This window comes from Sus scrofa, chromosome 13 (assembly GCF_000003025.6).
Source record: "Sus scrofa isolate TJ Tabasco breed Duroc chromosome 13, Sscrofa11.1, whole genome shotgun sequence".
Lineage (NCBI taxonomy): Eukaryota > Metazoa > Chordata > Mammalia > Artiodactyla > Suidae > Sus > Sus scrofa.
This window is the reverse complement of record NC_010455.5, coordinates 203,585,003-203,605,245: the sequence shown is the minus strand read 5'-3', so window position 1 is coordinate 203,605,245 and position 20,243 is coordinate 203,585,003. Positions and strand designations below refer to the sequence as shown.

Genomic DNA, 20,243 nt, shown 5'->3' with positions numbered 1-20,243 from the left:
GAATTCATAAAACCTCTGGTTATTAGTAATGCTTTGATATACAGTCACACTTAAAAATGACTATTGTCATCTCACTGTGTAGAACACGTGTCACAAATGCTGAAGCGCATGTCAGTGAGGTGTTTACCTTGTACTAATGCTAATTTTCTTTCCGCAGATGCAAAGAGTTTAGCTGAAATGCTCATGAGGTAAGAACAAGACCCACCATCCCAGAGATAACGTCTAAAAGAACAATTTCCAGCCTGGTTTGAGGATTTCTTTTTTTTTTTAATGACGGTCTGAAATTGACAACCCATTCTCGATGTGACATAATTCTCACTCTTTGAACCTAAATATCCATGTCATGCCTCATTGCAGACACAGATACCAAGTAATATGCTTTTATGCGCACTGGAGGTAGCGTTCTCTTTGGCTGGATTCAGCCAACAGAATGTTTCCTATTAACCTGAGAATAAAGAGGCGCCTTATAAGGAAGTAGCTTGGGTTTTGCAGCCACCGAAATACCCCACCTGGAGGTCAAACCTTCTTCCGAACAACCGGTGAGAAGAAATCCACACCGGGAAATGGGTTGTGTGCTTCAAAACCCGTGGGCTGATCAGGAAAGACTCGCATTGCCCTCAGCTCCCACTGCTCCTTCAGCACCCCTCCACCAGAGCCCCCTCCCACTCGGCTGCGGATACCCACTCAGTCTGGTCTTGGAGGTCACAGCCGATTTCACCCCCGTGGCAGGAGTGCCCAGCACTGTAGCTGCCCCATGCCTGACTGTTGAGAGGATGAACGGCCAAGGTGGTTGACTAAAGAGGTGCAAGTTCACGACTGTGCAGGACACCCCGGTATTTGCATTTTACATTGTAACAATTCAGCCAAGAGTAAGGCGAGGAGAATCAGAGTCTAGGAACCAGAGGAGAAAAATGCCGGGGACCCTAATGGTGGCCCTGACGTTGTCATTTGAGGATGGCTGATGTAGAAGATGAGAAGGAAGGGCTGTGGGGTCTCCCCTCCCTACCCGGCCACAGTTGGCTTTAACTTCCTCCCCCGCCTTTGTATATAAAATTAGTCCTTTTGTTATTCACAAAGAGCCACCTCCTGAATCACCAGTATCCTCCAAGACCTGCTGGGGGGAAGTCAGATGCCATTGACCATGGGTTACATTTCCCACAGACACCTTTGGCCCTACTGTGTTTTTAAACAGGATGAATTGCTGGTGACAGATACGAGGGAATCAGGAATAACTCCGAAATGCTTGGTGTAAGCAGTTAGATAAACATTGGTGCCATTTGCCAAAACTGGGAAGATAGATGCAGGCTGTGGACTTTATTTGTAGGGCAGAGGAGGGAGATGCTGATCAGAATGAAAAGACTCGTGTGGGCCACGTCGAATCGGGGATGCTTTTTAAGCCTCCAGTGAAGGCGTCAGATAGCCGGGAGCAGGAACCTGGAGCTCGGAGTCGAGCTCAGAGACGCCCAGGGTCTGTCGGATGTCTCCTTCGTGTGTCTCGTCGCATCTCACCAGATAAAACCTGGTGAGAAGACTGTGAGCGTCTCTGTGAAAGGCCTTTAGTCCATGCTCCGGTGCAGGTGCGTGCTTGCTAGTCGTTGCATAGGAGGCAGCCAGACACATGTGCGCTTGTGTTGAGCAAATCTGACAAAACATCTGGAAGACAAATAAGCCAGAGTCATTCAATTTATGGTAATTATCAACCTAATGAAATACCTTTTCTGATGTAGACCTGAATGATGAAATTATTGATGACATGTAAAAATCAGAACGTTTCGCATGAAATTGTGGCTTTCTGATTCCGCTTGGAATTACTGTGGCCACACTGGGTGCAGCCTCATTGATACCCAGCCAGCTGGACCCGCAGACGGCACCCCTCTTATACTGGGCATGACTTTTGCTTGGCACGGTGGCCAGTCCCCGTCTCTAGCCTAGTCCACCTCGCTGCTTTGTACCCAGTCTGATTCCTGCAACTGCCTGGCTTCCCAGATGGCTTCTGGCCACTTCCTGCATCCACTCTCAGACCATCAATCATGCCTCGGGCCCCAGCCCATGACTTCAGGGCCTGTGTGTCCTGACATGTTCCACATATGTTTTGTTAGAGAGATTTGGTATCAGCTTCTCTGCTGTGCTCTCCCCCTTCTGATTAGCCCCAGGTAAAATAACAGGAAGCATCTTCTTCCTTCTTTGTTAATAGGGCAATGACCATGGTAGAAAGCCCACCTATTGACAAGAGCAGGAATTAGTAATGACATTCGCAGTTGACAGTAGCCAACGTGAAATCAGGACTCCTAAAAGTAGTAATTACTCCCACTGGAGGTACTTGAGGTGGTTTTCTCCCAAAGGGTGAAAGTGATTGAAAACAGGGTCTCCAATCTCCTTAAATAGGTGGATTTTTATGGAATTGATTTAGAATGAAAAGCAATGCTTTTATTCATGAAGGACCAGTTCAATCCAAGTTTGCCAGGTGGTAAACTTGCCAAGCCAAGCAGCAAAATCCCCTGTCCCCTCCCTGGTCAGGTTAGGCCCCACCCCACTCCGATGTGGCTGGGGAGGTCTGAGCAAGTCAGACCCAGGCACAGAGAAGCCTCAGAACTGATGCTTCCTCTGGAAGGTGAGGACTTGCAGGCTGGGATGTTGAATCACAAACTTGTGTTCTAGGCTTATGTTCCTATGCTGCCACCAGCTGGTTTTGTGATCTTGGGTGCATCCTTATCCCTTCTGTGCCCTGTGTTCTTCATCTGAAAGCAACAACTGGAAACTGTCCAGGCTGCATCATCCCGTGAGTTAGGTGAACGTAACACTTATTGTCCAGCCACATCCTGCAAGGAGGGATCTGTGTATTTCAGCGGGATTAGCTGTCCCAGGGCCAGACGGGCAGATGCACCTGCAAGACAAACCCAGACTGCCTGGAGCCTCCGGGGGTCCTCCACATGGTGCCGTTGCCCATCGCTGGGCTTCATGGTCCTGGACGCTCATCCTTCTCACCCAAGCAAGTCACCTGGTAGAGGAGAGCAAAGAGAAATGTCACCCACCCTGCTCAGATAGAATTTTCCACCTAGATAATTAGGCAAGAATCATTTGTTTAAAACACACCAGCTTTTCCAGAGGTGAAACTGACCTGCCCTAAGGCACCGAGCAACACGTGGTTAATGCCCGTGGTTAATGCCCAAGGACCAGTATTAGTAAGAAAGCTAGTGAAAAGTAGCTGTAAAGCCAGCAGTGAAAAGTTCAGCTCCAAAGTCTATATTAGTTTAGTTTCTTAAGGTTTATAATTTTATACACATAGCAAAAATGATACCCACCCAACTGTTGTAACAAGATATGAACGTGATGCTCTTAAATTATCTTCTGCTCATGGAATGTTCCCTATCATATTTCAAGGAGGAAAGGGGGTGCTATGCAGACATCATCGCTGGGGTTTTTTCCCCAGAACTTAGGATATTAAGACTTTAAAGAGTTGTAGCAGCTACATGTAATTTATTGGCTGAGCCCAGAATTTCCATCTTCTGTGAAGCAGCTTCATTTTAACCAGACAGCCAGATGGCAAATGGATGGTGGACAGATACATTTCAGTAATAAATAATATCTTTAGCATGACCCCCTATCATATAAAAGATGCAATTTTGCTTCCACAGTGAAACACGCAGGATCTTTTTCCAACTCACAAATGGGGTTTTTTTAGCCTTTTTTTTTAAAGATTTGCTGCTGTTCTGACCAGTGGGGTTAAATTTCGGGGGGAACCAACCTTCCTATAACCATAGATTATAAATTATGGCAGCACAGGTTAAGATAAAAAGCCAGTTCTTTGAGACCTATTAATCCTTTTAGATTGGGAAGGATGTTATTGCCCCCAAAACAAAGGCTCTGGGGCATGTCACTCAGCTCCCATCTTGCCCCCAAACAATATGATTCATTCAACAACCTTTGATAAATATTTATTGGGCACCTACTTCAGTCCGTACTGTTCCAAGTTTCAAGGCTGTACAGGGGGTAGAAAAGATGAAACCATCCATTGAGGAGCTTATCGTCCATTGGGAGGGATGGATAATAAATAAAATAAATCAATTTAACAGAGGCTCAGGAGTATTAAGCGCTGAGGGAACAGGGGACAATGGGGCGTTCCCACCGCAGGGCCAGCCTGGCTCCGCTGAGGAGATGGAAGGAGCAAGCCAGCCACCCCCGGTGGGGGATGTGTCCTAAGGGCACAGCAAGTGCAAAGGGAGGAGGGACAATCAGCCCAAGTATCGAGGTGTATCGAGCCATTTTCTTGCCTTCCGGCTGCAGGGCTTGGCGGCTGAGCCCTTCGGGGAGGGGACATTTACCTCCAGCTTCTATTGTCCCCGTGAACAACGTTTAATCACGTTCTGAGTCTTTGTGCCCATCACAGCGGAGCCCAGCCGTGCCTTCGCTGGCTTCCTGAGTCCCTCGGACAGCAGCGCCCTGGTTGTTAAGTCTGGCTGCACGGGGTTCTTAGCTGTTCAGCAGAGCAGCCCGGGCTGCCTGGCTCATAACTATTCATGATGAGCAGAAGGAACTAGCCCACACGTCTATTTTTGGTGCAAGGACAAACTCTAGTCCCTGGTGAAGTTTCGAAACAGCTCTTTCGGCTATTCACAGAGGAGTAGTTCCCATATGTTTGTGTGGAAATAGAGCTGGTCTCAGCCTGACAGAACCGCAGCCCACTCATCACAGCCACTCTCCCTCCTTTTTTCTTTATAAGGATCAGAATCGTTGCTTTAAAACACACACACAAATAAAGTGAGAACGTGGTTAAGTAAATAATCTCCAAGAGTTTAGAGAATAGGCAAACAATTCAGGCCAACACGTTTGAATCTGGACTCTGGGTAATAAAATGATCTAGCTCCTAACCCAGTTATTCAGCTTCAGAGCAAGAAATCTGGTCCAAAGTCACGTCCTAGGTCAGGCTACTGTGCCTTTCCAAGGCTGTCATTTTCATGGGCTGGTTTGTTCACACTCAAGTGAGGAAAGAGTCGTTATAAAATATTCAGACAATTATCCACACGGCCCTCTGAATGCAAACATGTAAAGGGCTTCTCGAGTGAACTTGACCTGCAGGTTATTAACGTGCACCCATCACATGGTTCAAGAGTGAATGTGTCCTCATGGTCAGGGAAGGATCTGGGCCTCCTGGTGAATGCTTGGTTGGAGCAAAAGCCTTTGCGATGCAGTGTGAATACGCCTTTATCGTTCACCCTTCAGTGTAACCAACACGAAACCATCAGTGAGTGTACCAGGCTCCACAAATCTCCCTCAAAACAGATGGTGGCCGTTATGAGCTGGATTTATGGATGCCATAGATTGTCACATTGATTAAGTGATCTGAATGTCTGCTGCTTCTTGGAAAGTATTTGAGAAAATATTTTTTAAATCTGCTCAGTTCTTAGACTTCTGTCAAGACTGAACAAACATTCTTGTGACATAGATTGCTAATTAAAGCCTTTATTGAGTTTTTCGTATTTTTGTCCAACATGCAGATTTTTTTTTTTTACGAGGAACTAGAACTGAATTTGATCATCCATGCAGTTTTACTGCATATTTTCATTTACTTTTAGAAGACAGCTCACTCTATGAGTAATTTTCTGCTACACAAATTTTGAGATAAATTCTTACAGTAATTGCTATTTTTCTAATCTAAAATGTAATTTGGGTTAGGAAAACTAAACTAATGTCAGGAAAGCTAACAAGCTTTATGATTTGTTACTAGAACAAAAATAAAACCGCTCCAGATATAAATAAAAATCTATTGGTAAAAACCCTCCACCAACAAAGAGCCAGTGTGCATGCTTTTCCCCTGTCATCATTGGAACATCGCATATCTGACAACTAAAAATCTTGTTGGTTTAAGAATGGCTTTGTGTGTGTGTGCTTCGTTTGGCTTTTACACATGAAATGGGAAATTCTAAAGTTTCTATTGATTGTAGAATCAATCTCAGTTGATAGTTTGTATTTTCTGAACATCACCACTGACTGCTAAAATTTAATATTCATAGATATCATTTGAATGATGGTTAAAAATCTATCATGTGCTTCTTTCCTTCCTCTCTGCAGACATTCACATAGTTAGATAATAAGTCAAGTTGGTATTCAAGCACAGGTTGGCCTAATGTAGCACTGCCTTGACTGTATTAATGCCTCCCCCCTGTTTCATTCCCAGTAAGAATACCCGGACTTCGGATACCTTGAGCAAGCAACAGCAGACTCTGAGAATGCACATCGACATACCCAGAGCTCAGCTTTTGATTGAAGAGAGAGACACAATGGAGACCATTGGTAAGGTGCCCTGTTTGCTCCTTTGCACAATGTGGCTGCCACAGCCATGCCCTTTCAGCCCAGACCCCAGGCCGTGGGAAATATTAGCCATGGGAACATATTAATGCGACATGAACAAAGAAGTAAGAAGGTAGACAACTGTTATTGAGGAGAATAAGAAGTACCAGCAAACATGGGAAAAGTGAACTTACACACACTGCAGAGGTCACCTAAGAGGAGTGACCCAGCTCTATCCAAGTTGAGCCCTTCCTGGAGAGGCTAGTGGTGCTGCTCCAAAGAACACCCATCTGCAGTCAAACAGACCGAGACAGGTTGCACACGAGGACCCCGTTTGGACATCACCTTGTGTTCTCCAACTCAGCTCCCATCAGGCCTTGATGAAATAAAAGGAGACTATTTATATTCTACTTACACTTAAACACGTATCTTTGCACCAGGCACCTTTTCTCCGCCCCTGGCACCCCACAAATATCCCACAGTGGTTTCCTCCATGGTGCTTTGGAAAGGACCCAGCTCACCTGTTTTGTTTTATTTTTCTTTTTAGGGCCTCACCCACGGCATATGGAAATTCCCCGGCAAGGAATCGAATTGGAGCTTCAGCTGCTGGCCTACACCACAGCCACAGCAACGCAGGATCCGAGCCGCATCGGTGACCTATACCACATCTTGCAGCAACAGCAATTCCTTAACCCACTGAGTGAGACCAGGGATCGAACCTGCATCCTCAGAGACACTAGGTCGAGTTCTTAACCTGCTGAGCCAGAGTGGGAACTCGGAGGTCCCCTGTTTCATTCCTGCACAGCAGACACCTGGAGAGCTTTAGTTCCTGTCTGCCTGGAACTCAGGTGTCCTAACGCCCTCTGACCTCTTTAAAGTCCACTGTCCCACCCTGCCTGCCTAGATGGTTCTGTTTATTTCAGAATCAGAGGCTTTATATTTCCATGGCAGTACGATCAGAATAGCTAACCTTTATTAAAATCTCTGTAAATGCCACATATTTTTATAAGCATTTTATGTGCACATTATTTAACTTAATCCTCCCAACCAATGCAGGAAAAAGTCACCACTTAGGAACTGGGTGGAGAAGTTGCCTGACTTGCAGGTCACTTAAGACAGCTAGGAGCAGAAGCATGGCGGGGCTCCCTCCTGGCCACCTGCTTCACCTTTGGTGACAGGCTGTCACCACCTGCGTCTGTATCAACAGGCTTCTTCCCAGAACCCCTGGCCTTGGAAGTATGGCCGGGCTCGCCAGTAACCGTGGAAACAGCCTCTGAGGCAGGTTCCCTGGGCTGCCCTTTTCAAACGTCGCTCTGTGTTTGTTCTGGAAGATGTTTGCTGGCACTCGGTCCCGGACAACCCTTTCCTATGGTTTGGCTTAACCCACCCAGCTCCTGGCACATCCCCTAGATAGCTCCTGCCAGGAAGAGAGTGATGAACGGCCAGGTTGGCAGAACGCCTCCGTTGTCTCTTGCCCCAACCTGCTTTTAGGATCTTCTAATAGAACAGCAGAGACGGCCGACCTAACAGCTCCTGAATTCTAGGCCTGGGCTGTCCTTGCAGGACTCAAGTTTGGTTCAGTCACAGCAGCACTTAGAGCGGGTTGATCCGTCCCAGGGGCCCCGATCAGCCAACTTCAGTTCAGTTCTCCCCTATCGTCTGAGGGGTCACTACTCCTCCAGAAACACGGAGCTAATTAGCTTGTTCCCATCAGGGCAAGGCACCCAGTTACCTTTTCTGTCCTGTATCTGGAATCTCTTTTATTGAACCCCAGTGGGTCGGGCATTAAAACTTAAGATTTCCTTGAAACAGCAGTTCTAAAATCAAGTTGTAATGCCTTTGCCTTTAAAATACAATGAGAACATTTGCTAAATATTCCTCGCTAGACTTAATAATTCTACCTATAGCTATTAAAAAAAAAAAAATCCCAGAGTTCCAGCTGTGGGGTCTGCGGCCTCTCTGTGGCACCAGGACACAGGCTCCATCCCTGGCCCGGCAAAGTGGGTTAAAGGATCCGGCATTGCCACAGCTGCAGTGTAGTTCCCAACTGTGGCTCAGATCTGATTCCCTGACCCGGAAACTCTACATGCCTCAGGGTGGCCAAAAACAAAAATAAATTAATTAAACAAATAACCTCTATAAACAAAGATTCCTAGGTGGATGCTGGCAGTGGAGCCTCACCCTGCAGTGGCTCATCACTGCTGGTCTGACACCAGAGGGAGCTCTTCCCGCCAGGCCTGTACCTAGTATGACCCTTAGCCAGAGATGCTTCACGTTCTTTGCAGGACCGTCTATCACCAAGAGTCACTTACCTCCCAGTCACACCTGACCGTTGGACAATGCCATTTTCCAATTATTGGGGAAGTAGAAACGTGATGCTTTTGACGGCTCGGGGCTCTGCCTGTAAGAATCCAATATGAAGCTGCCATTCATTTCCAGCCAGAATGAATGGTCAAGCTCACGAACGCACAGGCCCCTGACATGCCCTTGAAAGTCAGAAAGCCGGTGCTGCAGATGCTCTGCCCTGGTCTTTGCAGGGGCAGCAGGAAAGAAACCACAACACGGTCAGGGATGAAAACGAATGCACATGGCGCCCCTGGTACCAGGTCCAATCATGGGAACCTGTCGCCGTGGAAAGGCCACCCCTCTCAAGGAGCCGAGCTCTGGCTCTGGCCGAAGCCCTAACCTGGGCGGCACCACACACCGGCTGCCAGCCGACCTCCTGGCAGCACTTCCTCCAGTTCTCTGCCAAGAAATTTTATTCTGACTTGAAGACATTTTCCTTTCCTGCCAGAGCCTGAGTAATTGGATTTTGTCAGGTTCGTTCTGTTCAGAGCCTTTTTTGGGCACAGACCTAGCTGTGTTGCTTATGACTTTGCCATCACCGCTCTGTGTCAAGGCTGCTGCAGCGCGTCCCCGCTGACTGATAAACGCATGGGAACACCGCTCGAGGATGTATGACAAATCCACATGCCCCAACCACAGCTTCCCTTGGAGTCAGAAAGCTCTTAAGGAAGTGTGAAAAGAATCACAACAAAGTGAGGGAACTCTGAGACAGGCAAATAGTGACACCCAGCCCCAGCACCCTCTCCTCCACACGCCGAAAACTCTCTGAATTCATGCTCCTGCCCCTGCCCCTCAAGTGCCTGTGCCCGTAGGATCTGGGAGATCAGGTAACAAGTCATTGAATGGTGCTTCTAGAGTCAGTAAGATCAGGGGAGGTGGGAGGAAAAGCCACCTGCCTGGGGACAGTTGAAATCAAGGCATTCTGGGCGTTCCCATCGTGGCGAAGCAGATATGAGCCTGACCCGTATCCATGAGGATACAGGTTCAATCCCTGGCCTTGCTCAGTGGGTTAAGGATCCAGCATTGCTTTGAGCTGTGGTGTAGGTCACAGACATGGCTTGGATCCCTTGTTACTGTGGCTGTGGTGTAGGTGGGCAGCTACAGCTCTGATTCGACCCCTAGCCTGAGAACCTCCATATGCTGCAGGTGCAGCCCTAAAATACACACACACACACACACACACACACATATAAAATAAATAAAATCAAGGCATCAGTAGGCTCTGGCCCTTCTCTTCCCCTCCCCCACCACATCCAGCGTGAGAGGAGATAGAGGGACAGACCACCTGGACCCCCGCAGGGCAGGTCTTTTAGTGCCACCAACAGAGTGTATTGGACGTGCAGCCCCATCCCTGGGCGGTGCTGCCATGGCTGGCGGTGTCTCAGGCGAGCTTTTCACAAACACCTGCCTCCCCACCTCTATTAACCAGAGGCGCCCAGCAGACCTCCCCAATCCACAAAGCCGTGTTTGCCTAATGAGAAGAAACCAAGTCCCCAGAGAGAGGAGGGACCTTCTCCAAGGCCATCCTCTTTCCTTCCTGCTCCAAAGCCAACCTCTAAGGGCGTGGTCTATCTTGAGCATCCTGGAGGCATCCTCACCCAGTGCTTGAGTGATCCGTTGGTTTTGCTCCTTGTGATGAGATTCTTGTGACTGTAGCTTTTAGCAGTAACGCAGTTACGTGGGAGAGAAGCCAGGGAGTCCCCGAGCCGGGGGTAACTGCGTGTGGCTTCCTCTTTCCTCGCCGCCCGTAGACGATCGCTCCACGGTGCTGTTGACGGATGCGGACTTCGGAGAAGCAGCGAAACAAAAGTCCCTGACGGTGACGCACACGGTCCATTACCAATCAGTGTCGCAGGCCACTGGGCCCTTGGTGGATGTTTCGGACGCCCGACCAGGAACAAGTAAGTGGCCAGACGTCACGTCAACCGCGCGGGTGTGATCAAAGCTAAGAACGCTTCACCTCCCACGCCCGGCCAGTGCAATGGGAGGCTTCTCACGTTTTAAGAAACAGATAGGTATGCTGACATCTTGGATGGGGACACTGAGTCTGGATTGTTGGATCTTAGCTGTGGTATTAAAACTGTGCCAGTTGAAGCCAGTAACTCCTGGTCTTGGTTTACTGGGGAAGTGTTAGAAATTTTAAGTTCCCATTTTTTTCCTGTGTCGACCACACAGGAGGAGAAAAAGGTGGTGAACCTTGGTGAGCATCTGTCTGCTCTGTCCCAGGGTCGGAGCAGAAAGAGGATGTCATTTCTATTATCTCTGCAACAACCCGCAAGGCACCTACTCATACCGTAGATGGTAGAGCCCCCGCTCCTTACAGAGGAGAAAACTGCATCTCAGAGAAGTTCAGGGAGTAGCTCAAAGTTGTGCACGGACTATGTCGTAAAGCCAAGAGTCAGCTGGGGATCCATCTGGCCTCCAAGCTTATGCTTTGCTCCCGAATCACTGTTGGAGCAAAACGTAGCTCTGGTTAGTTAATCTGAGGATTAGAGTTGGTTTCGTTGTTCATATTTGGATCCATATTATATGGAGATTAATTACTGCGATGAAATTAAATCCCCGAATATGTATCTAGAGCTTATTAATTAGATAGTCTTGTTCTTTCCTAATTGAAATTGTCCCTAAATCTCTTTATTGACTGAGAAATTGATGCCCCGATTAGTATCGTTTTAGAAGCTTTGATGTCTAGCTTTTAAATCATTAATCACTCTCTTAGCAAAAAGTTACATTCTGTGAGTCGAGTGATAGCTATCATTAGAAAAATAAATATTATAGTGTTAAAAGCGATTCTTTCGAATGCCCGACCGTGTAAGGCATTTGGGAAAAGCACTGAGCTTCACAAAACCCAGTTGATTCCTAAGTAACCTCACACTGGGCAGGAAAAACAGTGCCAGCAGTCACTGAGGCTCACTGGAACACCCGTTTTCAAGAACATTCGACAGGAGTCTTTCATGCCTCCGTCTGTCTCACCTCCCTCCTCCTCTCCGAGGACGTCTTTACATCCCGAGCACTCAAACGGGGTGTGAGGGGAGGCCTCGCTTTGCGAGACACAGAGAGTCTTGCTCTGGAAAGCTGCCCCCAGATGCTGGACTTTCTCTCCAGCTACTGGCTTTTCCACCAGGACACACCTGCGCCTGCTTCTGGCAACTTACCAACTCTGCATGGTTGGGTTTCTGAGCCACTTACGGCTGTTAAGCTGGGGAAGAGATGGAAGACCCTGGGAGACTTAGATCGACCTTGACCCTGATCAGAGCGGAAGATAATGGACATCTTAGCAGGAGGGTAGGAAAGGGGCAGAGAGAAGAGGACAGCGGTGCCAGCTTATGGCTCCCAGTCTTTTGTGAGCATCAGAATTACCCAGGTGCCCGGTGAAAACGCCCATTCCTGGCCTCCACCCCCGGGGGTTCTGATCCCCTAGTTTTAGGGTGGGGCCTGGGAAGCTGCCTTATAACCGCCATCCTGGGGGATTCTGGGGCCGGCCATCTGAGCTCCCCCCCTTCCCACATCGAGAAACCCTCCCCCAGGTGTTAGACGTGGTCACGTGGCCCCCTGCCCTTGGCACGGTGGCCGTGCAGGAGCCCCCAAGCCTGCCATGCTCATGGCACAGCCTCCTTCCTGCCGGTGAAAGGAGCATGCGTGTCCACCTGCTGCCAGTGCTCAGCCGCAGAGAGATGCGCAAAGGCGGGTCAATAGTCCAGACCGGAGAGGAGGCCACGGAACTAAAGCACCGGGAGGCTTCCAGCCACAGAGTTGGCCCCAGAACAGTGGGAGGCTGGTGTGACAGCTTCCAGAATCTCAGCAGAAACAGGTCTCTGAGCCACAGGCAGAAGCTGTAGCCAGTGCAAGGTGAGGAGCCGAAGGGAGGCTGACAGAAGAGGCAGCTCAGCGGCTCCCTCGTGGCTGTGGCGCTGGGAGCGCAGTTGGGATGCCTTACGAACTGCTTCCTTCCCACTCTAAAGATTTCATTAAGGTGTCACTTTACATGTGGCTCCACATACACCTTCCACCGTAAAGTGGGAAAAGGCCTTCATTGCGTCCCAGTGGAGGGAGTCAAACACAAACCCAGAAACTTAAGCATTTTCATGTGTCCATCAGCAGGAGGGAAAAAACAGGACAGAACGATGTGGCAGTGAGTCAGCGGGACCGGGGGCTGTGGGAGGGGCTGCTTCAGTCTGAGGCTGGTGGAAACCCTCCAAGGAGGAGCCGTCTTGGACCACGGCGGAGCCGCAGGCAGGAGCTGGCCTGCAGGCAGGAGGGCGGGAGGGAGAAGCGCTAAGGCTTGTTGGAGACCGAAGTGGGACTGGGGTGGGACAGGGAAGGCAGGGAGGATGGGCCAGAGATGCACAGGGACCACTGTCCCGCATCTCTGCTCCATTCCAAGGGTGTTGGGATGCTCACCCTGGGGGCTCGCCTGGGGATCACACCCCAGGGAAGCAGCTACAGCTTCTAGAAGGATGCTGCTTCATTTGTGGGGAACTTCATTATAATGTTTATAAGCAAGCGTTGCCCATTCGTTATTGGGTCATTCTACTCGACGTCACGTCTCAGCCTCTAGTCTCCCCCGACCTCCACTGCCACCAAATAAGAGTTATTTCTTTCACATCTGCAGAACAATCTCCATTAGTAAAAGATCTTGGGGATCATTTTTTAAAATTAAATATTTCTCCAAAAGCCCATTGCGAGGGACTAAAGGCATGGCATCTTTTGTTTGGAAGTGGAAAGAGGGGGGTGGTCTCACCCCCAGCAGATTAGTGCGGGATCTGAAGCCATGGGCTTTCTGAAAACCCCAGTTCTGTGCTTCTGGTACCTCGGGGCTTGTCACCTGGCCCAGGTGTTTTACGCTTGCGTCCCCTTCCTGCCCTGGAGCTGGTTCCTCTTGCTGCAATCTGGCCTAGGTGTAGAGAACTGGTGTAGAGTCTCTTCCCTCACCTACCAAAGACATTCGTTCTTGTTCTATTCGAACTAGGTTGTTATTGCAGGAAATTTTCATCTTTAGGAAGAGCATCTCAAATATGTCACCTGCCCGTAGCGCAGAAGTTATGTTTCTAAGCATTTCTTCAGTTTGCCAAAGAGTTGCAACGAATTCTTACTTGGAGGATGATTTGCTGTTGCTCTTGTTCAAGCCGTGGCAGCACCTGTCTTGGCTGTGTCTGTTGACTTCCCCGTGTCTCCTGTGGGTAGGACACTCTTGGAAGCTGGGACTCTCCTCAGGTCAGTGTCCGCAGCTCCTGCCCCCAGGTCCAACACACAGTAGACATTCCGTAAACACGTTCTAATACCGACTGTCAAGCTCTGAAATAAGAGCAAAGGGGATGGAAAAAAGCAAAGATAGGCAGTATTTTCGTTAGGAGTTAGGCAGTCCGTCTTCTCCGTCTCTGCTCTGCGTTTACTGAGACATCTCATCGGCTGACTCTGAATCTTGTCATCCAGTTAGAAGGGTCCCTTTTTGTATGTACATGGTCGCCCTTAGGGACACTTTGCAGACACCAATGAGATCCTTACTTCGGAAAACTTAAACCAACGTTTTTACTTACAAAACGTACAAAGGATGAAGACACGTGACGTGGTCAGTGTTAGAGCTGACCCAGGTTTGTTTTGTCATGTTTGCCTGGAAGTCATCCATCAACCCATCCCTCAGTCATTTGTGCAAAGGAGCTTCATCCTGCATCTGTGGTACCTGCAGGGCTGGATTGGAGGATCATAGGATATGGCTCCCATCCTTCCCCGTTACTGCCAGTTAGTGCCTTTCTGCATCCCAAGCAGTCTCAACTCTTATGATTTTGAAGAGCTGTTTTACTGTCCAACTCTCTGACTTGTGTTTCTAGCCTTCCTGACCAGCCTATCAAATTTCCCGTCACTGTCTTCCCTTTGGGCAGGATGTGGTCGGTCCCTTGTCAGTTGTTCATCACTCAGGAATCATGGGATAGCCCCAGGCTGGTTGATCCCATCAGGCTCACCCGCAACTCCCAACGTGCTGACAGTGGGCCGTGTCATCACCCCGCTCAGAGATGAAGGGGACAGACACTTTGATGAGGTCACAGCCAGCGAGCTGGACACTGGATCAAGCTTGGGGAGGTTCACTCCAGACGCCCCCCCCAAACCCTTCCGCGTGGCCTCTAAGTGAAGGTGATGCTTCCGAAAGGACGTTGAGGGATGAAATAGACTTTGCAAGTATGTGCTAAAGAAGAGGGCTTACAACGTGGATTGCATGTTTTCTGTTGAGACGTAGAAAAAAATGTTTCCACCCAAGACGGGAGCAGACAGACTGCAGGAAAGTACCGGATGGGGGTGGAGAGTGCCCAGGGTCTAACATGCCCTTGATAAATACGTGTTCATTAAGTGATAGGAATGTTCAGGCCACGAGCATCACCCTGTCTGTGAGACAGCTGGTAAATTCCTCACGCCAAGCCCAGGCCCCAGCATCTGTACGATCGGAACACCATCACAGAGAATCAAAGCCGATTAATAAATACCACGATCACAGGACACATGGCATGTTTTATAACCCGATTATCCACAAAATCCTCTCCAATCCCAAGTTCAGGATAATGAAAATAATTTGCTTCGACAGGCAGTAGCTTAATTCAGGTTCAGCCCCAATGTTGAAAAGCCAAGAGTTATTTCTGTCCCTTACCCCCTAATTCGCAGGCTGTTCAGCAAGCACAGTGCCTCCTCGCTAAACGTTATTTTTATTAGAATGTTGGGGAACCCAATAAAATACTTTGCACGCAGGACGGTAAACCCCAACATTTATTTGGTGAACAGATTAACTCGGAATGGCTCCGGAAGAGGCCACCGCGTAGGATCCAAGTGAAAGTTTGATTTTAGATGCAACCTCAGAAACCGTGCTACGGAAGAGTTCAGTTCAGGTACAAGACAGCTCCGGAGACCTGATTATTTTTAAAAATGTGTCAATTCCTTGAGTATTCTACCTACGGAGACAGTTGTGCCTGTGGGGTGCTTGCTCAGAGCAGTGCAAACTGCACTTCAAGAAAAGTCACATCATGACCTATATTCCCAGCATTATCAGGCCACTGGTAAAGCTGTCCTCATCTGGGGGGGGGAAGGATCATGAACAAAATCAACTTGAAAAGATTTCTGACTTGAATAGAGGCTGACACGCCACCCTGACATGGAACTTTCCAGATAGGGTGACTCAGCGGGAAGGGGGCCATGGCGGAAGTCTGTGCACCACCGTTGGGGGGTGAGCTTGACAGACGGAAACGCAGGTGAGGGTTTGGGATTTTGAGGAAATTATGCCCCCGAAGCGGGACCATCTAACTGGCCCCTCCCCGCAAGCATCCGCACCGGAAGTCAACCTGATCCACAGCCGTAGTTACAAGAAACTTAACAATTAAAAAACCCAAGAACCCTCAAAACTTACATAAGGGACCGGGTAATTTTCTGGAAAAGATTCATTAGCATTTAAATAACAAGCTCCACTATTTAAGCTCCACTTATCAAGTCGACAGTGCCTGGAAGACATTTAGCCTCCTACCCGCGAGAATGTTTTTCTATCTCTTTGAGGGCTTCTCTCCTAGCATTGCAGCCGAGAAACACAATTATCATTCAGGTCTTGCTGTCCGGAGAGCTTGGCGCTCCAGCATAACTCATTTACATTCTAATCGAGGCCAAAAAATAAGTCTTCCCATAAAGTCTTCCACGGAATTTTGCAAGTAACGGATGAAATGTGTCTTCAAAATCAATGCCCCCAAGAATTATGCAGCAAGACAGGGCATTTTGATGACCCAGGAAATCTTAAAATATATCGATTCGGCTGCCATCTTATGCTTCTCTCCAGCAGTGTAGAATGATGGATTAGGTTCAAAGTCTGATAACTAGAAACTTGCAAAACAGGAAACTCCTCCATTTAAAAAGAAAAGAGTTGCCTGGTGGCCTAGCAAGTTAAGGATCCAGCATCATCAGTGCTGCGCCTCGGGCCACCGTTGTGGAGCAGGTTCCGTCCCTGGCCTGGAAACTTCCGCCTGCTGCAGGTGTGGCCAGTGCATACATACAGACAGACAGACAGACCGTACATACATACAGACATACATAAATACATACAGACAGACATACACACATGAAAAGAAAGGCTCTTCACCACTTTCAAGTGTCTGCCTCTGGTGACCCAATATGGAATTATAAACGGGCTAGTGTCCGGCAGACCCTGTACCAGGACTCTTAGGGGTCACAGGTGAGGACATGTGTGGCCTGGGAATGGACCATCTCTGAAAGGACAGGTGGGGTCTTGGGCTCCATTTTTGTCACTTCATAGCTCTGTCCTTCGCTCTGAGGGTCCATTGCGTCATCCGTAAAGTGGCCCTGGGCAGCATGTATTCATCTGGGGGTGGTGGCGGGGCTGTGCTCCGGGGATGACAGTGGGGTCTGGGATGACAGTGGGCTCAGGGATGATGGACAGTGGGCTCTGGAATGACAGCGGGGACTGGGATGACAGCGGGTCTGGGATGGTGGACAGTGGGGTCTGGGATGACGGGCAGTGGGTCTGGGATGACAGTGGGCTCAGGGATGGTGCGTGACCCACCTCTCGTCCCCATTCAGTCAGTGTTGTGACGCCAAGGGCTGGCCCTCTCGGCTCTCTCCTTTTACAGCTGCTCCATCCGGAGTCAGCAGTCAGTACCGTCTGCTGTGTTTAGACGTGACCAGCTCATTTTACAACATGACTGCATAGAACTCCTGTTGGAAAAACGGAGAATCCCACCATGGGAAGGGACCTTCTAGGCCCTTACGTTGCCTTCAGGCTGGAGCCGCAGAAAACTCATTCCAGCTCTCCCGTTTTCCATAGAATTCCGGAAAAGACAATCTCGCCCACTCCAGTGTCCCACTTTCTGTCCTGTTGGGATGTCTGAAGAGTTGGGCTCAGAGCCCAGTCTACCGCCTTGACCTCTGGCCTCTGGTTCAGATCTAGAGAGAGTGCAGCCCATCTGGCTCCAGCCTGTCCATAAACCTCTGCATTTGGGGGATGATGGAAAAAAATCTGTGACGTCCAGATATGCAGTCACCCTTTGTGCTCCACCTTGAATAACCTACATCTTCATCAGTCCCGTTGTTGAGATGCTGCCACAGGCGAAGGGATAAGATAGTGATGGGACAAAAGGGGGTCTTCCCTCTTCTGTCTGCTCTAGATGCTTGCAATCTAGGTGATACTTGGGACAAGAGTAAACACAAGACAGCAGTTGTTGCAGAAACACCTGCTTACTTTCCTGCAGCTGCTGGGAAAACGTACCGCAAACCAGGTGGCTTAGAACAGAAATTTACTTTCTCATAGTTCTGCCAGCTAGAAGTCCATAGGACCGACCGCGCCCCGAAACCTGCAGGGGGGCCGTCCTCGCCTCCTCCCGGTTTCTGGTGGCGGCCAGCAGGCACCTGTGCTCTCGCCCAGCCACGGCGCCCCGTCTGCCTCCATCATCCCGTGGCACCCCCGCCCCCCCCCGTGTCTGTCTCCTCTCTTATAAGGACACTAGTCCTGTTGCGCCCAGGGCCCACCCTACTCCATTGCAACCTCATTTGAACTCATTACGTCTGTGGTGACCCTATTTCCAAATGAGGTCACAATGCGAGGTCCTGGGGGTAGGATACAGACATATCTTTGCAGGGGGGTGAGGTGGGGAGGGGAATAGTTCAACAACACCTCAAGGTAAAAGCAGAGAAAGGGAGTCTCCTGAGAACATCTTTGGCCCAAACTCTCTCCCCTTACAGAAGGTGGTGATTCCTCTTACAGAAGGAGCTAAGTGATAGGAGTAAGGTCGTGAAACTTAAGAACCAAGAGCAAGACTCAGGTCCGTAATTCCCGAGTCCAGCTCTCACGTTCCTTCCCCTACAGGGCTCGTTAGGGGCTTAAGCATCCCGTGACTGTTGCACACGGTAGCAGAAGGGAAATCAGTACGCTGGACAGCGGCAGTCAGGGAGGGCTTCCTGCAGGTGGGCGCCCTGCTGAGTGGGTCTTGGGGCTGGGTCAGGACACCTTGATCACGGCCAGCCATCCTGCAAGAGACAAAGGCAGACCTGGTTTGGGCTCTTCCCAGATCCCACCACCAGGAGGAACGCCAAGGCCGGGCCCGCGGCGAGAAACCGGTACGCCAGCCAATGGACGCTCAACAGACCCCACCCCACCGTGTCAACTCACACCCTCACCACGGACTGGAGGCTGCCCACGCCCCGGGCCGCGGGGTCGATGGACAAAGAGAGCGACAGTTACAGCGTCAGCCCCTCACAAGACACAGGTAGGGTCTGCACGCCTTCTCCTCTACCCGGCCGAGCAGGGTGACACCCTGGGCTCCGGGGCCTTAGCTGTCCCCTCTCAAGGACACTTTCGCACTGTTAGAACGTTTGCCTCACAGGTCCCGGGACAGCTGTACTGCGTCAGTGCCGTCCAGGGCCCAACTCATTCTGCACGGCACCACCCAAGCGTCTCTTTTACGGGTGTCATTACACACGCATGCTGCTCCCTCTCCTTCTAGTTCCTGCCCTGCAACCTGGAGACCTTTCTAAGAGAGAACCGTAGGCATTTCTAAATGTCTCCCGCATGACTGCAGTCATTCTGCTTATACTCTGAGGGCGGCTGACCCACTGCCATCGCCAGGAATAAGACATTGCACTTGAAGTTGCATGGCAGGGTCAGCACCCTGAACCTGGCTGATCCACTGACAGTAAACAGGGGCTGATTGTAAGGTAAGTCGTCTTGACTCTGCCATCTGCCACCAAGGTTTCGCTCTGGAGAGAAGACGGAGCCTAAGAATAGTGCTAGGTCGCCCAACAGCCCCCCCCCATCTAAAATTTTGAAAAGAAATTACATCTAAACTTAATAGCTGTAGGAAATTTTCATACTCATTTTCTTTTGTTCTGGATGATATACTTCAAAAATAGTCTTCCAAAGGTGGAGTGCCACCATGTACATTTATTTTTATGGCAGTAATTTCTCTCGCAAGACGCTCAGAGTTCCACAGAGGTGACTTCAGAACTTTCTAGGGCTTCAAATGCAGGGACTCCTCTACCCAAGAGGCACTTTTCTTCCTGGTGGTTTTGTGGTCCCCATAAAGGCTGGTAAACACGAGCATGAGGAGCTCCTGCTGTGGCTTGGCATTAACCAAGCCGACACAATGTCTGCGAAGATGCAGGTTCGATCCCTGGCCTCGCTCAGTGGGTTAAGAATCCGGCATTGTCGTGAGCTGTGGTGTAGGTCGCAGACACAGCTCGGATCCTGCGTGACTGTGGCTCTAGCGTAGGCCGGCAGCTGCAGCTCCAATTCGACCCCTAGCCTGGGAACCTCCATATGCTGCGGGTGCGGCCCTAAAAAGCAAAAAACAAAAGCAAAAGCCGCAAAGGCTGAGTCCCAGGGGTCGGAAGCCATTCCGCCTCGTGGCGTGTTTCCACGCAGTCACACCGTCATTTCTGACCTCCACCCCGACTTCCTGCCACACGGAGGCCTGAGGAGCTGAGCACAGAGCTCAGTCACCCCTGCCGGTGAGAGACCCGAGGTGGTCCAGGTGGGCTTGCAAGGCAGGGCAGGGAGCGAGGATGCTGAATTCTGTTTACACCACATTCCCAGCTGCCTTAAAGCAGGAATGTTTTTTCTTTTTTGGCCACCC

The 20,243-nt window shown here is 49.7% G+C and overlaps 1 protein-coding gene, 1 long non-coding RNA gene and 1 other non-coding gene across 3 annotated transcripts in view; 2 read left to right on the top strand and 1 right to left on the bottom strand.

Moving 5' to 3' along the window:
• The window catches only part of DSCAM (DS cell adhesion molecule), a 725,315-nt gene that overhangs the window by 686,834 nt on the left and 18,238 nt on the right, over positions 1 to 20,243 (top strand). The window contains 4 exon segments of the mRNA XM_021071497.1: positions 158 to 188; positions 6,176 to 6,291; positions 10,386 to 10,535; positions 18,681 to 18,878. Coding sequence (XP_020927156.1) covers positions 158 to 188; positions 6,176 to 6,291; positions 10,386 to 10,535; positions 18,681 to 18,878 — 495 coding nt within the window.
• On the bottom strand, positions 247 to 6,169 carry LOC110256553. Its single transcript, XR_002338183.1, has 3 exons — positions 4,323 to 6,169; positions 2,885 to 2,998; positions 247 to 1,653 (listed from the first exon to the last, which is right to left on the bottom strand). It is a non-coding gene; the product is annotated as an uncharacterized LOC110256553 (long non-coding RNA).
• Positions 1,400 to 1,493, top strand: MIR9805 (microRNA 9805). The gene has a single exon (NR_128487.1). It is a non-coding gene; the product is annotated as a microRNA 9805 (primary transcript).